This window comes from Thamnophis elegans, chromosome 4 (assembly GCF_009769535.1).
Source record: "Thamnophis elegans isolate rThaEle1 chromosome 4, rThaEle1.pri, whole genome shotgun sequence".
NCBI lineage: Eukaryota > Metazoa > Chordata > Lepidosauria > Squamata > Colubridae > Thamnophis > Thamnophis elegans.
Window position 1 is genome coordinate 133,902,883 of NC_045544.1, and position 19,563 is coordinate 133,922,445.

At 42.9% G+C, this 19,563-nt stretch overlaps 1 protein-coding gene across 2 annotated transcripts in view; it reads right to left on the minus strand.

Annotated features, from left to right (window-relative positions):
- Positions 1 to 19,563, minus strand: part of AATF (apoptosis antagonizing transcription factor) — a 112,766-nt gene that overhangs the window by 77,210 nt on the left and 15,993 nt on the right. For both annotated transcript variants that reach the window (XM_032216582.1, XM_032216583.1), the window contains exons 3-4: positions 17,093 to 17,500; positions 15,538 to 15,675 (exon numbers count right to left, since the gene is read on the minus strand). In XM_032216582.1, coding sequence (XP_032072473.1) covers positions 15,538 to 15,675; positions 17,093 to 17,500 — 546 coding nt within the window. The remainder of the gene's footprint in view (positions 1 to 15,537; positions 15,676 to 17,092; positions 17,501 to 19,563) is intronic.

Below are 19,563 nucleotides of genomic sequence, written 5' to 3' on the forward strand. Positions count from 1 at the left end.
AGAGTCAATGGAGAAGCCAGATTCACTTAATTGTGTTATTAACTTAAGAACTGCAATGATTCACTTAACAGCCATGGCAAGAAAGGTCGTAAAATGGGGCATAATTCACTTAAGAAATGTTTTGGTTGGCAATATAAATTTCGGACTCAATTGTTGTTGTAAGTTGAGGACTATCTGTATTTATATAGAACATTATGAGTCTAACTGCAGTAAAAAAACCATGTTTATAATACAGGTAGTTCTTGACACATGGCTACAATTAAGACTGGAACTTCCATCACTAAGTGGTGCAGTTAAGTAAGTTGCATCCTGTTCTACGCCCTTTTTTGACATGGTCTTTAAAAGAATCAACATGGTTCTTAAGTGAATCTAGCTTCCCCAATGACTTTGCTTGTTGGAAGACACCTAAGATAGGTTGCAAATTGCAAATATGCGTGGTTGCCAAGCATCCAAAATTTGATAATGGGATTGTATGGATGCTGTAACATTTGTTAAGTGTGAGGACTGGTTGTTAAGTCACTTTTTTCAGTGCCCTCCTAATTTCCAATGGTTGTTAAATGAAAAAGTGGAATGGAATATAGAGAATAGAATAGAATAGAACAGAATATATGGAATGGAATAGAATTAGAATAGAAAGAAAATATTGAATGGAATGGAATAAAATAGAAAATATGGAATGGAATTAAATAGAATATATGGAATGGAATAGAATAAAATTAGAATAGAAAAGAAAAGAAATATGGAATGGATGGAATAATATAGAATAGAATAGAATATATGGAATGGAATAGAATTAGAAAAGAAAATATGGAATGGAATGAAATAGAATAGAATAGAAAATAGGGAATGGAATTGAAAAGGAAATATGGAATGGAATGGAATAGAATAGAATAGAAAATATGGAATGGAATAGAATAGAAAATGTGGAATGGAATGGAATAGGATAGGATAGAACAGTGTTTTTCAACCTTTTTTGTGCAAAGGCACACTTTTTTCATGAAAAAAAATCACGAGGCACACCACCATTAGAAAATGTTAAAAAAATTTAACTCTGTGCCTATATTGACTATATATAAAGTGTTTTTCCCACGGCACACCTTACACTTTGTCACGGCACATTAGTGTGCCACGGCACAGTGGTTGAAAAACACTGGGATAGAATGAACTGGAATGGACCTTGGAGGTCTTCTAATCCAGCCTCCTGCTCAAGCAGGGGAACCTATACCATTTCAGATAAGTGACCAGGGGTGTCAAACTCAAGGCTTAAGGACCGAATCCAGCCCGTGGGGTGCTTAAGATCTGGCCTGTGGGGCCACCCTGGAAACAGCGAAGGACTGGTTCGCAGTGCCTCTGCCAGCAAAGGCAGCTCCCGAGCTCTGTTTTCGTTGGCAGAGGGTTGCAGGAGGTCGTGGCAGCAGGAAACGGAGCTCAGGAGCCCCTTTTCGCTGGCAGAGCACTCGGGCCACCCCAGCCGGTCCCAATACAAGTGATGTCAAGCTGGCCCTGCCCTCCCCCGCCAGAGCCCCCGAAGTCAAACACAACCCTGATGCGTCCCTCAACAAAATCAAGTTTGACATCACTGCACTAGACTCTTCTTAAAAACATCCAGTGATGGTTATAAACTGGGGTCTTTCCTCAACAAGAGCTGAGAGACAGCTGAGCCTTCCTCTTAGCATAAAACCCATTTCAACTTTATATATATAGGATTCCTGTTCTGACCCCCTCCTCCGTCCAGTAACGAAAGCCGAGACAAGCTTAAATAGAATGTCCTTTTAATAACAAGACCAGAATCTCGGTGGCTGAAAGCCAAGCAAACAAACAGATAAGGACCTTGGCAGCAAGTCCGACAAACCTTGGCAGCAATCCAGCCTGCCAAGTTAGTTTTTCTTTAGTTGAAGCGTTGACTTCTGCAAAAAAGGGCGTGGCACAAGCAGTCTTTTTTATAGTCTGGAGAGGAGCCTAATGACCATCAGCTGAGCATAATTACCTCCTGTAATTACATAATTGTTCTTGACCCCAGTAGCTCTTCGATGGCCTGTATCCCGGAACAACTCACTGTTGGTTTCTGGATCACTCTCCCTTGTCTCCTCCCCACTGATCCAAGGCTCAAGCGCCACCTGCTGGCCAACCAGTCTCTCTGCGCCCTGCTCGGAGTCGGAACCCTGTCCAGGGTCCTCCACATCCTCCAGGGCCGACTCATAGGGCCCCTTGCTGTCGGAGTCTGGTGGCAGCTCCAATGGCTCCTGCTGGGCCACAACAGATTCCTATATTCTGACAAGCCATGGTTGTGTTTTAACCATGGCTGTTGAATAAACCAGGTACATGTCAGGGTTCCAATAAGACCCCCAACGAAAGAAGAGTCAACTGGAGAGTTCACAAGGCTGATGCTATATGGAACAAAACGGCTTCGGATACCATGGAGCCCCCTCCCAGAAGTTTAACAAGGAAATTTAAACAGTCACTAAGCGATTGGTCGCTTAGCGAGGACTGTCTGTAAATTGCTTCCTGCAAGGTTAGGTGGACCGAGAGGGAGCAGCTGTCAGGGATCCAAGGAGCACCCCCAACAAAAGAAGACTCCGAGACTTAAAAGTTCCCCAAAGTTCCATTTTATGAGAGATGTCATGTTGGCACATCTGGGAAAACCCGAATCTGAAAGCTTCCAGGTTTTCCCCACCCAATTGAAAGTCCAAGCCCCTGACCAGTACCCACATGTCCATCACGTGGTCCAATCAGGCACCGTCCCAACTGGAGATGCCTCCCAGTCACACCCTTCGAGGTGCAGGGCAAGACGTCCTTGACTCTCTGAGAAAGGAATGTTATTTTGACTATATCTCACCCACAGTCTATATAATCCCCGCCTCCCGTTTTCCCACAGTAGAAAATGTGGCAGGCCTGAATGCCCCAGTGTAAAAGATGACTCCCAGGCCTGACGGTGCGTAGGATTACAATGACTGGCCCACATACATATGCCACCTCAAAGGTAAGCAAAACGCAACACAATGTGTAGATCCAATGATTAGCTTCCAGCTGACCCACAACGATCTGTTCTTACGAAACCACCCAGCTTTGCCTTCTTCAGCACAGCCGGCTGAATTTGCATTTAAGAGAGGGGGGTGTGTGTGTGTGTTGTGTGGACAGCCCCTCTGCTCTCAAGGGTTTAAAGCCTAAACAAAGAGACACTGCCTCTTTAAAAAAAAAAAAAAAAGCCATCCTATATAAATTATGGCCATAAAGTTTTTTTTTTCTTCACCCCGCAGTGCAGCCTAATTAATTCCTGTTCCATACACAAAGGGAAATGCTGGGTGACAAATGGGTGCGAAGCTTGAAAGCTGCCACGTTGGCAAAACACTTTCTACTTCAATTTATAAGCCATTTTGCAGTAAATCATCCGCCAGAATCGGAGATCCGCAGGCCGGTGACAGCCAGGCCGTGCAGCTGTGGAAAAAAAGGGGGGCTGCTAACAGGGGGGGGGGAGAGGAAGAGTGCCCCCCCCCATATGCCCACCTCCCCAGTTTAAAATTGTGTGCAGCCCAGTCCCCCTTGTTCAACCATGGATATGGGTCTCTCTCAGGCTTGCAGTGCTGCACACAAGAAGGATGGCAACAGTAGACTCACAACCACAACTGAGGCCAAACTTTTTGTGGCTAAGCGAGACACAAGTGGTTACCGTATTTTTCAGAGTATAAGATGCACCGGAGCATAAGATGCAGCAAGGTTTTGAAGAGGAAAAAAAAAGTTTTTGCACTCTGAAACCTCCCAAAAATGGGCCCGTTTCCCCCCCAAAAAGGGGGGGCATGAGTAGCCTTTGGAGAGCTTGTAGAGTGCTCGGGGGGGGGGGAGAAATGAGCAAAAAACGGCCTGTTTTTTTGTAAAAAAAAGGGGGGGCATGCATAGCCTTTAGGAAACTTATAGAGTGCTCCTGGGGGCTGGGGGGTAAAATTGAGCAAAAAATGGGCCATTATTCACTCATTTCTGTCTTCCCCAGCTCCCGGGAGCTCTCTAAAAACCTCATACAGGCTATGCACGGCCATTTTGGTGAAGGGGGCGGGGTTTCAGGAGGCAAAAGATGCTGTATTCAGTGTAAAAGACACACCCAGATTTTCAGCCTCTTTTTTGAGGGAAAAAGGTGCATCTTATACTCCGAAAAATACGGTAAGTACATTTCGCCCCATTTGAGGATCTTTCTTGCCATAGTTGTGAAGGGGACACTGCAATTGTTATGTTAGTAACACCCTTGTTAAGTATTCTGGCTTCATCTCCGGGGGGGGGGGGGGGGCGTGCAGTGGTGAAATCTAATTTTTTTTGCTACTGGTTCGGTGGGCGTGGCTTGGTTGGGGAGGTCATGTGACCGTGTGGGCATGGCCAACTTTCTTTTCACTTTTTAAAGCATTTTTTCCTGCCGGTTCGGGCAAATAGGCAGGAAAATAATGCTTTAAAAAAGCATGGGGGGAAGTTCCGATGTTCTGCGCGATCGTCGTGGATGAGTCTGTCTATCAAGATGAGGTGGACCAGTTGCTTTTGTGGTACAGAAAAAATAATTTTGGTCCTTAACACCAATAAGACCAAGAAGCTTATAGTGGACTGTTGTGGCCCAGCAGGAGCCGTTGGAGCTGCAAACAGCCCAACGAGTCAGCTCTGGAAGATGTGGAGGACCCTGGAGGGACCAGAGAGGCTGGTTGGCCACCAGGAGGCGCCTGAGGCATGGAGCAGCGGTGAAAGCCAAAGCGAGTTGGTCCCTGACGTCAGGACCTGGAGCAGTGGGGAGGAGCTAAGGAGTTGGTCCGGACGCCAGGCAAAGGCGGGCAGATAAGCGCCGACAGCAACTACGCAGATACAGAAGACAATTGAACACAGATGGTTGTAATTAGCCTCCTCCCAAGAGAGTATATAAGAAGAGACTTTGGGAGGAGGCTGTTTGCAGTATTCAACTAATATACTAACGCTGGAGAAGCTCTTGTGTGCATTTCTTATCTTGGAAGTCTGGATTGCTGCCAAAGTCTTGTCGATGTGTTAATTTACTGTGAATAAATTGTCTAGCAGTAATCTTGTGTCAGTGTGCCTCGGTGTACGGAGGGGGGGTGGGGTCAGAACAGTCGACTATAGAAGGAATGGATCAGACATCCAGCCCTTGCTTATCAATGGAGACCGAGTGGAGCAAGTGGCCAGTTTTAGGTTTCTGGGTGTTGTCATAAAAGAGGAGCTAACCTGTGGTGCTCACATTGCAACAGGGGTGGGTTCCGGATCCCGGCGCAACCAGTACGCTGCGACAGGGCCGGGCGTCCACCACGGGCATGCACGTTGCACACACATGCATTGCTCTGCGATGCTCCAGCTGCTTGGCGGAGCATTGCGCGGGCACCGTACGCTGTGCGCACATGCGCAAATGGCCGGTTGGCTTAAATACAGGTAAGGAGAGCGGGCGGGCCCTTCAAAGCACTGTTCCGGTACGGTGGCTGCTGCTCCCAGCAGCTACCGGTATGCCCGTACCAGGGTATACCAGCCGGAACCCACCACTGCATTGCAGCACTGGTCCAAAGGGAATTCCAACTGCCAGTTTCCTGATATTAACACGCTCCGATGCTAAGGAGTTAGACGTTCTGCTCCCCCTTCCCACCTGAAAAGAACTCTGTTCCACTTGCCTCACATTCCATTACCTCAGTTCAAATTGGCAGACGTTCCACTCCTTCACTTAGGAGCAGTCTGAGGCGCCTTACAGTACTAAATGTCGGTACCTCACCAAGATGTCTACACCTTCAACCTAAGGAACTGCTTCCGGATTCAAAGCGGCAGGAGTGATATTCCCTTATGTGTTTCAATCAGTGACCACCACTGAGCCAATGGATTGTGAACCAAATTTCTCCTGCATAGCCCAACATATAGATTCGTCGCGAAGCACAGGTATCCAGCTAGTGTTTTAATATTTCTTCTTACGTCATCTATAATCATCATTTATCAACATTGTCCCAGCATTTTATGCCTTCCTCGCCCCGATTTTTAAGGCACACTTACAACATTTGTTTCAATTCCTCTATTCAACATGTCACTATCATTCCCATTTTATAAGGCTTAAGAAAATACCCGACATTAAAGATCAAGATTTTATAAAAGTTGGGAGCAGCATCGAATTTTAAACTGTTCTGCCAAGCCAGTTGCTGAATTTTGAGAATAGATAGGATTATAATATTTTCATGACTGAAGTGCTTCTATGGAAGGAACAGGAGACCTGGGTGATTTTTACAAACATCTCTGAAATGATTAATTTTTAATTTTTTTAAAAAATCTATTGTTTAAAGAATTACTTAACAAGCAGTGTTTTGAAAGCAACAGATAAATAGGAAAAGAAGTTCCATATTTATCATCTTTTATCATGATATTGTTTATTTGCATGAAGAAGAATGCATTAAAAAATTGATTCATGAAGAGACAATAATTCATGTAGGTGGCAAGAAAATTATTAATCAGAAAAAGATGAAATCCTTCAAGAGTCTCTCTTCAAAATAGTGAGAACTAAATACTACAACAGTATCTACAACAATTGGCAGTCCAAAATTAATTGTGAAAAGAAAGTGGCATTCCAAGAGATCTGATTAAGTTTGAAACATTTCTCACCGAAAAATGCAGATAATTTATTGTGGCCAATTTATATGCTGCGATTAAAATCTGGTCCAAAAAGTGAAGAAGTAAAATACTATATGATTAAACAGATGCAGAATTTTAAATAGAACAACTGAAAGTCAACAATAGGCTATCAATGGCAAAATGGCAAACTCACAGCAAATACTACACTTAGAGAAATCTGGTAAAAAGAATTCGTACTGTTGGTGTAAACCAATATTGCTTGTAAAGAAGGCAATTGCTTTTCTAAAAAGGTCAGGAATTAAGAAGCATTTTTGTTCTTTTTTCTTTATTTCTGGTGGCAGTGTTGCCAAGTTCAACAATTTCAGAAAATAATTTATTAAAGGATAAAACAAATTGAAAAGTAGATTTCTTGTTTCAGCTTGTTATTTTCTTATTAAATATTTCTAAACCTCCTGTTCTTTCAAACTACATAGAACTGTGTTTCCCCCAAAATAAGACTCGGACTCCAAAATAAGCACTAAGGTCTTATTTTCAGGAAACCCAATTTCAGAGTGATCAGTCCGGCTAGGCGCACCCGCAACCAAAGTACGCACAAGAGGCGGCAAGCACGTGGGGATCTACGGTATTCGGCAGCAGCTACAATCTGCTGACCTATCAGTTGGCACACTCTGGGGTTGCGCAGCCCGTTAAACGCAGGTAAGTTGATTCCCTGTCCAAGCAACAGACGGAGGCAGAGGCGTGGAGGGGAAGAGGCGATCTGGACATGCTTGCGGGCAAGCCGAGAGTTGGTGGGTGGAATGGATGGGTGGCCGGGGGAAACTCGTCTTCACATGGCAGCACCAGCAGCAGACAGAGGGAGAGGCAAAGGGCAAAAGGCAGGCGATTCTGATATGCCAGGGGGGCCACAGGCAAGTCAAGATGGAAAGACGAGCCTCCTGTAGCCAGTCGCCCGCTCCAGCCCACAGACTCACAGCTTTCCCTTGTCCCGCACAGCACATCCAGATCGCCTCCCCACCCCCACCCCATGTCTTTGCCTCCGTCTGCTGCTTGGACTGCTGTTTTATGCCCTGACTGCAGGATGGCAAATAAGTAGGCTGCTGTCAAAACAAACTTCGCATCTGAAAAACAATTTGGATATACCGTATTCTTCGGAGTATAAGACACACCAGAGTATAAGATGCACCAAGATTTTGAGGAGGCAAATTTTTTAAAAAAGTTTTTGCACTCTGGAGACCTCCCCAAAACAGCCTGTTTTTCGTGAAAACGGGCCCATTTTTTTTTGTCAAAAAAAGAGCATTCATAGCCTTTAGGACAGTGTTTCTCAACCTTGGCAACTTGAAGATATCCGGACTTCAACTCCCAGCAGATGCTGGCTGGGGAATTCTGGGAGTTGAAGTCCGGACATCTTCAAGTTGCCAAGGTTGAGAAACACTGCTATAGGAGGTTTGTAGAGTGCTCCTAGGGGCTGGGGGGGGGGGCGCAAAATTGAGCAAAAAATGGGTCATTTTTCGCTCATTTCTGCCTTCCCCAGCCCCCAGGAGCACTCTGAAAGCCTCCTAAAGGCTATGCACGGCCATTTTGGTGAAGGGGGTGGAGTTTTGGGAGCCAAAAATGCTGTATTCAGTGTATAAGACAACCCAGATTTTCAGCCTCTTTTTTGAGGGAAAAAGGTGCGTCTTATACTCCGAAAAATACGGTAGTGTTTAATTCAATGTGATGGGATGTCACATTCAAAGTTTTCTATTTTCTATAATTTTAGATTTTAATATTCAACTTTTAATTTTTTTTCAACTTTTTTCTAGATTAGGAACACATTATTGCATTTTTTAAAGATTTTGCTGATATTGCTATTTGCCACAGTTAATTATTGCATAACAATCTAATTTTAAGGCTGACTTATTTTAATTCCTTCAAACTTTCCAACTGATTTGAATTTGATTTTAATCCAGGTAGTTTCGGACTTGCAACAAGTCGCTTAACGACTATTCAACGGTCCGTCCCCTAAAGGCACTTACAACATTCCAAGGGTCCAATGATTGCCCTCCTACCTGGTCACGAGACCTTTTGGGTGTTTGGCAATTGGCTTGGATTTATGGCTGTCTGCAACATCCTGTGGTCTTGTGACTGTGGTTTAAGTTTTTGCCACAAACTAGCACCTTCTTCTGGTTTCGACCAAAAACACCCATAGCAAGCAATGTGTTGGCTTAGCAATGGCAATATTCACTTAGCAACCACTATGCAAAAAAAGGTTGCAAAATCAGATTGGTCACATGATGACCTGCCTTACGACCATCACAACTTTATGATTGTAATTGTCAGGTTCTATTACAGTCCTAAATCAAGGACTACCTATAGGCGGTTCACCGACAAAAGGGCGCCCGACTAAACCGCGGTGACAAAACCGTGAGTTCTAAACCGTGCCGACGAATGAGCGCTGAAGCGCGCCGACAACAGCGCGCCGACAGAAGCGCACTCTAAACCTAACCCTAACCTTAACTCGCGCTTCTGTCAGCGCGCTGTCGCCGCGTTGATGATGTTGCGGTTTTAGTGCCGCGTTTTTGTCGGCGTGCTTTTGTCGTGCACGCATTTGTCGGGTCACGCCTGTAGGCAGATTTAATATCACTATTATTTTGATATTTTATAACGCACTTTACTATGCCTGTATCCATAGCTTTTATTTTCTTTTTCATTTTTCTTATCTCTTCCCTATTTTTTCTCTGGTCGCATCTGTGAAATTCATCAGACATAACTTATAATGTTTTACTTTTTATTATTCTTCTCGGGCCTTTTAACCCCTTCCATAGCTGTGAATCTGCTTTAAATTTAGCCTTATTTTTATAATACTTTATAATACTTTCTATAATACCAGTACCTACTGTTTTAGCCACTGCCATTTAATTGACTGCTTTATTATGCTCCTTTTGCTTTGATTTATACAGATTTGTGTTTTATTTGTGTTTTTACTGTGGATTGTTCTGAGCGCTATTAACTAGAGGACAAATAATGTCTTGGAAGGAAGGTTATGTGAGATCTATGTTTGCCACACAGAACTTTCTCAGGTAGAAATAGATAGTTAAGCCAGTGAGGATTTTATTTCTAAATCCTTTACAATATTTAGCACTTTACTAGCTGAAGATATCATCAGCGGAAGCCATGCTAAAGTGCAGAATCTTCTTTTTATCACCCCGGCAAAGCCTTAAAAAAAAAAAAATCCTATATAGGAATTTCTACCTCTTTATGGGATTTATGTATTAAACCCCATGTTCATAACTGAGTTTTGCTTATGGGAAATATCAAAATGTCAACCATTGTTTCTGTTAAAGGTCTTAACGATATCACAGTTTTTGGACTAGTAATGAAACACGTCGTTTGCTGTCGTTTGTAATGCATCTCATTAAATACGTTAATAGCATACGTTTTACTAAAAGGTCAGCCTTACTGTTGCTGGGACTTTGCCTTTTAAACCAAAGGGGGGGGGGGAGAAGGAGTCAGGGTTTAAAGAAGCAGAAGGCAGTGCAGACACAAAACGTCTCACCTGATACAGGTCTTCAAACACCGAGGAGCCGTTGCAGTTATGGGTAGTCCTTGACTTACAACCCTTGAAGAGCATCCGGCGACTTCAGCTAGTCCAGAATGCGGCCGCGCGAGTGATTGTGGGTGCACCTCGGTTCGCCCACATAACACCTATCCTCCGCGAGCTGCGCTGGCTACCTGTTGATCTCCGGGTGCGCTTCAAGGTGCTACTTACCACCCATAAAGCCCTTCATGGTAGTGGATCTGGGTACTTGAGAGACCGCCTCCTGCCAATTACCTCCTCGCGACCTATCAGATCCCACCGATTGGGCCTCCTCCGAGTTCCATCTGCCAGTCAGTGTCGACTGGCAACCACGTGGAGGAGAGCCTTTTCAGTAGTAGCTCCGACCCTTTGGAACGATCTCCCCGTGGAGATTCGTACCCTCACCACCCTCCAGACCTTCCGCACAGCCCTCAAGATCTGGCTATCCCGCCAGGCCTGGGGCTAAAGATTATAATCTGTCCCCGCCCGAATGATGAATGTTGCTTTATTCTTTTAATTATGTATTGTGCTATATGTCATTGTATGTATCCCCTCCTATATAAGTTGTAAGCCGCCCTGAGTCCCCTCAGGGAAAAGGGCGGCCTATAAATAAACTTATACAAATACAAATACTTATACATTCGTTTAGTGACTCACAACCACTGCAGCCTCCCTGTGGTTATGTGGTGAAAATTTGGACGCTTGGCAGCTGGCATGTATTTATGATGGCCGTAGAGTCCTGAGGTCATGGGATTTACCTCTCGCGAACTTCTGGCAAGATGCTAAGCCAAAAAGAAACAACCTTCACAAAACATCTCTCTCTGGTTCTTTCTTGTCTGCCTATTACCGTATTTTTCGGAGTATATACCTTTTTCCCGCAAAAAAGAGGCTGAAAATTTGTGTGCGTCTTATATACCGAATACAGGATTTTTTTGCCTCCTGAAACCCCGGCCCCCTTCGCCAAAATGGCTGTGCACAGTCTTTAGCCGAGGTGGCGCAGTGGTTAGGGTGCAGTACTGCAGCCACTTCAGCTGACTGCTAGCTGCAGTTCGGCGGTTCAAATCTCACCGGCTCAAGGTTGACTCAGCCTTCAATCCTTCCGAGGTGGGTAAAATGAGGACCCAGACTGTGGGGGCAATATGCTGACTCTGTAAACTGCTTAGAGAGGGCTGAAAGCCCTATGAAGCGGTATATGTCTAACTGCTATTGCTATTTAGGAGGCTTCCAGAGTGCTTCTGGGGGCTGGGTAGGGCAAAAATGAGTGAAAAACGGGGCATTTTTTTGCTCAATTTTGCCTCCCCCCCAATCCTCCAGGAGCACTCTATAAGCCTCCTAAAGGCTATGCATGCCCTTTTCTTAAACAAAAAATGGGCCTGTTTTTGTGAAAAACGGGCCTTTTTTCCTCGTTTTTTGGGGGGCCCACTCCCCAGGAGCACTCTACAAGCCTCCTAAAGGTTATTCATGCCCTTTTTTTGAAAGAAAGAAAAAACAGGCCCATTTTCGTGAAAAACAGGCCGTTTTTGGGAGATCTGCAGAGTGCAAAAACTTTTTTTTAAAATTTGCCTCTTGAAAATCTTAGTGTGTCTTATACTCCAGTGCGTCTTATACTCCAAAAAATGTTAGGCTTGTATTGCTTATTAACCCCTGGCTGTTTAGATTACAGAAGCAATGGACAACTTGTTTCCTTAATCCCCAGATGGGCCTTTATTTCAATGCTCTTTGCATTTGAATGTTTTGACATATAGTGAACATTTCAGGGACATGACCCCGAATGCTAAATAACAAAGTCAATGGGGAAGCCAGATTCACTTAACAACCGTGTTGCTAACTTAACAACCACAATGATTCACTTAACGACCGTGGGAAGGGAGATCATAAAATGGAGCAAAACTCACTTAACAGCTGTCTCGCTAACAATGGAAGTTTTGGGCTCAATAATGGCAATAAATCAAAGATTACCTGTATGAATTGTTTAATTACATCACAATCCGTCACACAAAAAACTGATAAAACTCTAGCTGCCCTGAACAAATTCTTCCATGAGGTAATTAAAGTCATTTTCAGTGCCTCAACTGAAAACCTTTTTTCAGAAAACCCAAAACTTTCCTCTCTAATTTGGAGTTCAAGTAGTCCTCGACATATAAATGGAACCTGCCCATTACAGTTGAACATTTATGATGGTCATAAAACAGGTTAGATAGGGTTAGGTTTCTTGTGGTCGTCATTAAGCGAAAGCCATCAAGTGACTACAGGGAGGGGCTAACTGTCGGAACTTCGAATCCATGTCATGAGTCCCCTCGTTCAGGTCAGTTACAATTTTAAATGGCCACTAAGTGAGCAGTCATAAGTCGAGGACTACCTGTACTTACCTGTGTGTTTGGCCTTATGATTCTCTTATGGCAAGAGCCAAGGTGGCGCAGTGGTTAAATGCAGCACTGCAGGCTACTGCTAGATCAGCAGGTCAGCGGTTCAAATCTCACCGGCTCAGGGTTGACTCAGCCTTCCATCCTTCCGAGGTGGGTAAAATGAGGACCCAGATTGTTGGGGGCAATATGCTGACTCTCTGTAAACCGCTTAGAGAGGCCTGAAAGGCCTATGAAGCGGTATATAAGTCTACTGCTATTGCTATTGCTATATTATGTTCCCTCAGATTTGACTTCCCCCCCCACAACTGACTCCTTCACTTCCCAGTTTTCCCAGTAAAAAAATTCAGCTGGCAATTGGTTGAGAAGAGGCAAGAGTTAAAGACATGGTCTTAAAAACAGAGTTTAAAAAATGATAAAATGATCAAAACACCTGGAAAGATGGTCAAGCAGGTTTACTAGTTGAGTTAAGGGCGATTCTACATTCATTTCAAATCTCTTTTACCCCTTGAATTATATAAACAGATGGAGGAACGGATGTTTAATTTTGTGTAATTAATTGAAAAAAGCTAGTGCCCCCAATTTTAATTTTTTTTCCTCTTAAGTACATGTAGTCCTCAACTTACAACTTCCATTGAGCCCCAAATTTAAATGAGAGTTGTTAAGTGAATCTGGCCCCATTTTATGACCTTTTATGCCACAGTTGTTAAGTGAATCTCGACAGTCATTAAGTTAGCAACCAAGTTGTTAAGTGAATCTGGCTTTCCAATTGATTTTGCTTGTCAGAAAGTTGCAAAAGGTGATCACATGACCCCAGGACACTAGAACCGTCACAAGTACATGCCAGTTGCACAACATAAAGATGTTGCAATAGTCATCCGTGTGGAAAATTGTCATAAGTCATTTTTTTTCAGTGCCATTGTAATTTTGAGCGGTCACTAAATGAGGACTGTATGTAGAATAAGCAGATCTAGGAATGGGCATTTAATTTTGTGTAATTAATAGATGGATTTGTAACTGGCTGACCAACTGCACTCAACGTGTAGCCCTCAATGGAACTGCATCTGCATGGAAGGAGGTATGCAGTGAAGTACCCCAAGGCTCTGTTTTAGGCCCAGGACTCTTCAACATCTTCATCAATGACTTGGACAAGGGGATAGATGGGGAACTCATCAAATTCGCAGATGACACCAAGCTGGCAGGCATAGCTTAAGTCATAGAAGGATCTTGGCAGACTTGAACATTGGGCACTATCTAACAAAATTAAATCCAACGGTGAAAAGAGTAAGGTTCTACATTTAGGCAAGAAAAACGAAATGCACAGGTACAGTATAGGTGGTATCTTCCTCAATAGTAGTAACTGTGAGAGGGATCTTGGAGTCCTAGTGGACAACCATTTAAATAGGAGCCAGCCATGTGCAGCAGCTGCCAAAAAAGCCAACACAGTTCTAGGCTGCATAAATTGAGGAATAGAATCAAGATCACGTGAAGGGTTAATACCTTAGTATTAATGCCTTAGTAAGGCCACACTTGGAATACTGCATTCAGTATTGGTCGCCATGATGTAGAAAAGATGTGGAGACTCTAGAAAGAGTGCAGAGAAGAACAACAAAGAGGATGAGGAGATTGGAGGCTAAAACATACAAAAAACGGTTGCTGGAATTGGGTATGTCTAGTTTAATGAAAAGAAGGACTAGGGGAGACGTGATAGCAGTCTTCCAATATCTCCGGGGTTGCCACAAAGAAAAAGGAATCAAGCTATTCTCCCAAGAATCGGAGGGTAGGTCAAGAAGCAATGGGTAGAAACAAATCAAGGAGAGAAGCAACTTAGAACTAAGGAGAAATTTTGTGACTGTTAGAACAATTAATCAATGGAACAACCAGAAGTTGTGAATTTCCAACACTGGAAGTCTTTAAGAAGATGTTGGATAACCATTTGTCTGAAATGGTTTAGGGTTTCCTGCCTAGGCAGGGGGTTGGACTAGAAGACCCCCAAGGTCCCTTCCAATTCTGTTATTCATGTTCTGTTCTGTTCTATTCTATTCTAATACCCTGAGATGAATGGAGCCCCCAGTTTTTCTTTTTCCTCTCTTAAGTATGCAAAATGTCCATGTAAGAAACTTCATAATGCATTATCAATAATGCATTGCATGATTCACCTTGTACCTGTTTACAGACAAAGACTTAAAACCACAAAACCAACAATTAAATCTGTGAGGACTTGGATTGAGGAGGCAAAGCTACAGGCTTGCCTTGATTGCACGGATTAGAATGTTTTTGAAAATACCTCTGCAGATTTAGATGAACCGACAAATACTATGTGTACTGACCAGGAACTTGCGAATATGCGGTAACAATAAACATTGGTTCGAATTATCTTTTCTTTTATGTACACTGAGAGGATATGCATCGAAGACAAATTCCTTGTGTGTCCAATCACACTTGGCCAATAAAGAATTCTATATACTGTCAATAATTATTGATTATTGCTATGAATAATATAAAAATACCACATTTTTGGAGTATAAGACGCACCTTTTTTCCTCAAAAAGAGGGTGAAAATTTTGGGTGCGTCTTATACACTGAATACAGCATTTTTGGCCTCCCGAAACCCCGCCCCGCGCATCCCATTTTTTGCAAAAATGGACACGCAGAGGGTTTAGGAGGCCTGAAGGAGGCCTCCTCGGTCTGGGTAGTGCAAAAACAAGTGAAAAAGGGCCCATTTTTCACAAAAATCGGGGTGTTTTTGCCCTCCCAAGCTCCCAGGAGCACTCTGCAGGCTTTCTAAACTCTCTGCAGGCCCCGTTTTTTGCTCATTTGTGCCCTCCCCACCTCCAGAAGCACTGTACAGGCCTTCCAAACCCTCTGCATGCCCCATTTTTCACAAAAAATGGGGCGTGCAGAGGGTTTGGGAGGCCTGCAGAGGAGGGCAAAAACTTTTTTTTTTAAATTTACCTCTTCAAAATCTTCAGGTGTCTTATACTCCGGTGCATCTTATGGTCCAAAAAATACAGTACATAATCACAGATAGATTCTTACTGTTCTTGAGCACGTTAGAATATTCCTGCCCTCCTTTCTTCTTGAATTCAGGGAAGGTATCTGGCTGGGGAAGTTGGTTGGCTATTAAGAGGGCCTTCTGCAGCTTGATTCGGCTTTCCAGGAGCTGATCCCACAGGGCTTTTGGGAGAAATAAAGAAGGGGGGGGAGAAGAGAAACACAAAACATTAGCCGTCATTCATTTGTTGTATCCGTAATTTTAAATAAGAGCGGATGACTCACAAAGAAAGAACAGTTTCACAATTTCAATTTTTTTTCCTTGCCTTATCTAAATTCCTTGGAGGGGAAAGTAGAAACTGTCTTTCCGAGCACGGTAGTCCTTTTTATTCAATCCAAGCAAAAATACAAACAGCTTCGCTTTCTTCCATTTATATCCCACCCCATCCTCATGTATTTAAAATGATTATAGGTGAAATCCACTCCTGGGGCAGTTAAAACAACGAAGCCGTATCAGAACAAGGGAAGTAAATTTTTTTTTAAAAATGCAGGGAAAGAAAAAGCAGCCGCAAAATCTTCTACAGAAATCTTCTCAGCAATTTTAACAGAATACAGTATTCATCCTATCCTAGCGCTGCAGGTCGTCCTCAACTTACAATCACAATGGAGCTCAACATTTCTGTTGCTAAACAAAGGAGTTATTAAATACGTTTTATCTCACTTTTTTGCCGTAGTTGTTACGCAAACCACTGAGGTTGTTAAGTGAATCACGTGGTCAGTAAGTGAATCTGGCTGCTCCCCCCCCAAGTGACTTTGATTGTCAGAAGCCGGCGGGGGAAGGTTACAAATGGTGATCACGTGACCTAGGACAGTATGACTGTCGTACACACATGCTAGTTTCCAGGGGGTTCCCATTTTGATCGTGGGATCCTGCAATGTTCATAACTGTGAACAACCTATCACATCTCTCTTTGTTCAGTGCTGGTGTAACTTCAAAAGGTCACAGAATGAATGATCGCAAGTCATAAATGTGATCCATTTAATAAATATTTCACAGAAAATGTTAGTCCTCGACGTACGACCGGTCACTTAATGACTGAAGGTACAACAGAGTTACCTGGAGGAAATCCAAATTTCCAATGGTTGCCCCCCCCCCCGAGTCATATGATCACACCAGGTGCTCAGCAACGGGGCTGCCTTCACAACTGTTTGCAGCATCCCACAGTCATGTGACTCTGTTTTACAATGGTTTTGCCAAAAAAATAATAATCAGTAGTTAATTCTGGGTTTTTTTGGCCAGAAGTGCCATCCCCGGGCAAACCATTGCTTTGCTTAATGACCCTGGTGTTTGCTTAACAACCCTGGCACAAAAGGTCATAAAATCAGATAAGAATAGAATAGAATAACCAAGTCGGAAGGGACCTTGGAGGACTTCTAGTCCACCCCCCTGCTAAGGCAGGAAACTCTCTACCAGTGATGGCTAATCTTTTTGCCATTGTGTGCCGAAAGTGGGTGTGAATTGCCAGGGGTCTCTATTGACTCCCGACCCAGGAAGCCACAAAGACCTCACCTAAGAAACAAAGGGGAACCTCCGACTCACCTATTTGATTTTTCACCGCTTTTCCCTTTGCTACTTCTTCCGCTGCTTCGCCTTGAGAGCGTGTCAGGAGGATTCCGCTTTCTGGATCCCTATCGACCTCTGCCATTTCCTCCTCGCTCTCCTTCACGCCTTCCTGTGAATCACTTTCACCTTCGTAGTCTTCTCCAGAGCTGGCTTCTTCTTCTTCCTCCTCGCTCCCAAGGTCATCCATCCCGTCGGCAAATTTCTCAAAATCGTCAATGGCCTGGAAACTGAAGGCTGGTTTTTTCAGCTTTTTGTCTTCTTCGGTATCACTGGCTGCCTCTTCCTCCTCCTCCTCTTCCTCCTCTGTTTCTGGACTCTCATCTTCAGCTAAAGATTCACTGTCAAGATCACCTTCACCTGTCTCCTCACCTGATGTTTCTTCATCTACCAATAAGAAAACACAATGGTTAATGGTTAAGGTTTGAAAGGAGGAGATATATTTGGAGGAAATTGTAGAGAGTTGTTCAAGAAGATGATATCAAATGTTAAGTGTTAATATTGTCATATTATTATGTTATTATATTATTAATAGGATGGCAAGGAATTATGACAACAAAGATGTATAATATGATTATTTAAACATAACTATACCCAGAATACACACTGTCGGATGAAAATTGAATGTTATATAAATAAAACAAAAAGATTGGTAAAAGACGGACTTACAATTGCAACTACTCGTAACCTGCAAGGTAATTTTTGACCAAGAATATGATTTTTAAGAAACCAGAAAGTAACAAATGAGGATATTTATAATTCTTTTCTTGCTTATTTCAGGGGCAATAACCTACACGTGAGATGCAAGATGAACCAGCTCTCAAATTATTAGAGATTAGATTTTATAAAGACTCTAGTGATGCCAGCAGGGTTTTCTCCCCCGATTGTAACATTAATGTGTTAAGTAAATAAATAAGTATACACTTGTACAGGTAGTCCTTGACTTACGACCACAATTAAGCCCAAAATTTATGTTGCTACATGAGATATTTGTTAAGAGAATTTTGGCCCATTTTAAAACACTTCTTGCCAAAGTTGTTAAGTGAATCGTTGCAGTTGTTCAGTTAGTAGCACGGTTGTTAAGTGAATCTGGCTTCCCCATTGTCTTTGCTTGTCAGAAGTTCACAAAATCGGATCACATGACCCTGGGACATGGCAACCGTCATAAGTATGAACCATATTGCCAAGCATCCAAATTTTGATCACGTAACCATTCTGCAATGGTCATAAGTATGAAAAACGGTTCTGTCACACTTTTTCGGTGCTGTTATAATTTTGAATGGCCACTAAATGAACTGTTGTAAGTCAAGGACTGCCTCTATATTAAAACACAAAAAAGGCACTGGTTTCTGAATCCAGGAAGGAAGGAAATATGTTTTTGGTGAAAAAGGTTTAGCCCCCACCACCTTTTCAGAAGATTGTAAATCAAGGACTGGATATTACTCCGTATAGGATTTATGGTATAATTGGCTAGAGGAAAGGGGGGGGGGGGAGTAGGAAGGCAAAACAAGAAAGGAAGAATGATCAACAAATTAAAAAACAACTACAAAACCGGAAAACGATTAAAAGATAGAAATACGAAATAGACTGTAGCAAATAAAAAATAGGAAATGGATAGAAAATGAGTCAAATGTAATAAAGGTTGTTATACATAGAATATATAGAATGTTATATATAGAATGAAGAAAAAAGATTTATGAAATAGTATAAAAATGCACACACACATACAAACACACATATATACATACATACATAGTTATATAGTTATAGTTATATAGTTATAGTTATATAGTATGTACAGATAAAAGAATCACAACAGATATGTAAAAGAAGTGTAATGTGTTGCAAAGATGTGATGTTTGCATAAACAAAATATTTTTTTTAAAAAAAAAGGATATCAACGAAATGCACAGGTACAGTATAGGTGGTACCTGGCTCAATAGTATCAACCGTGAGAGGGATCTTGGAGTCCTAGTGGACAACCATTTAAATAGGAGCCAGCCGTGTGCAGCAGCTGCCAAAAAACCCAACACAGTTCCAGGCTGCATCAACAGAGGGAGAGAATCAAGATCACGTGAAGGGTTAATACCACTTTATAAGGCCTTGGTAAGGCCACACTTGGAATACGGCATTCAGTTTTGGTCACCACGATGTAGAAAAGATGTGGAGACTCTGGAAAGAGTGCAGAGAAGAGCAACAAAGAGGATTAGGGGACTGGAGGCTAAAACATAGGAAGAATGGTTGCAGGAACTGGGCATGGCTAGTTTGATGAAAAGAAGGACCAGGGGAGACATGATAGCAGTCTTCCAATATCTCAGGGGCTGCCACAATGAAGAGGGGGTCAACCTATTCTCCAAAACACATGAAGGCAAGACAAGAAACAACGGATGGCAACTAACTAATCAAGGAGAGAAGCAACCTAGAACTGAGGAGAAATTTCCTGACAGTTA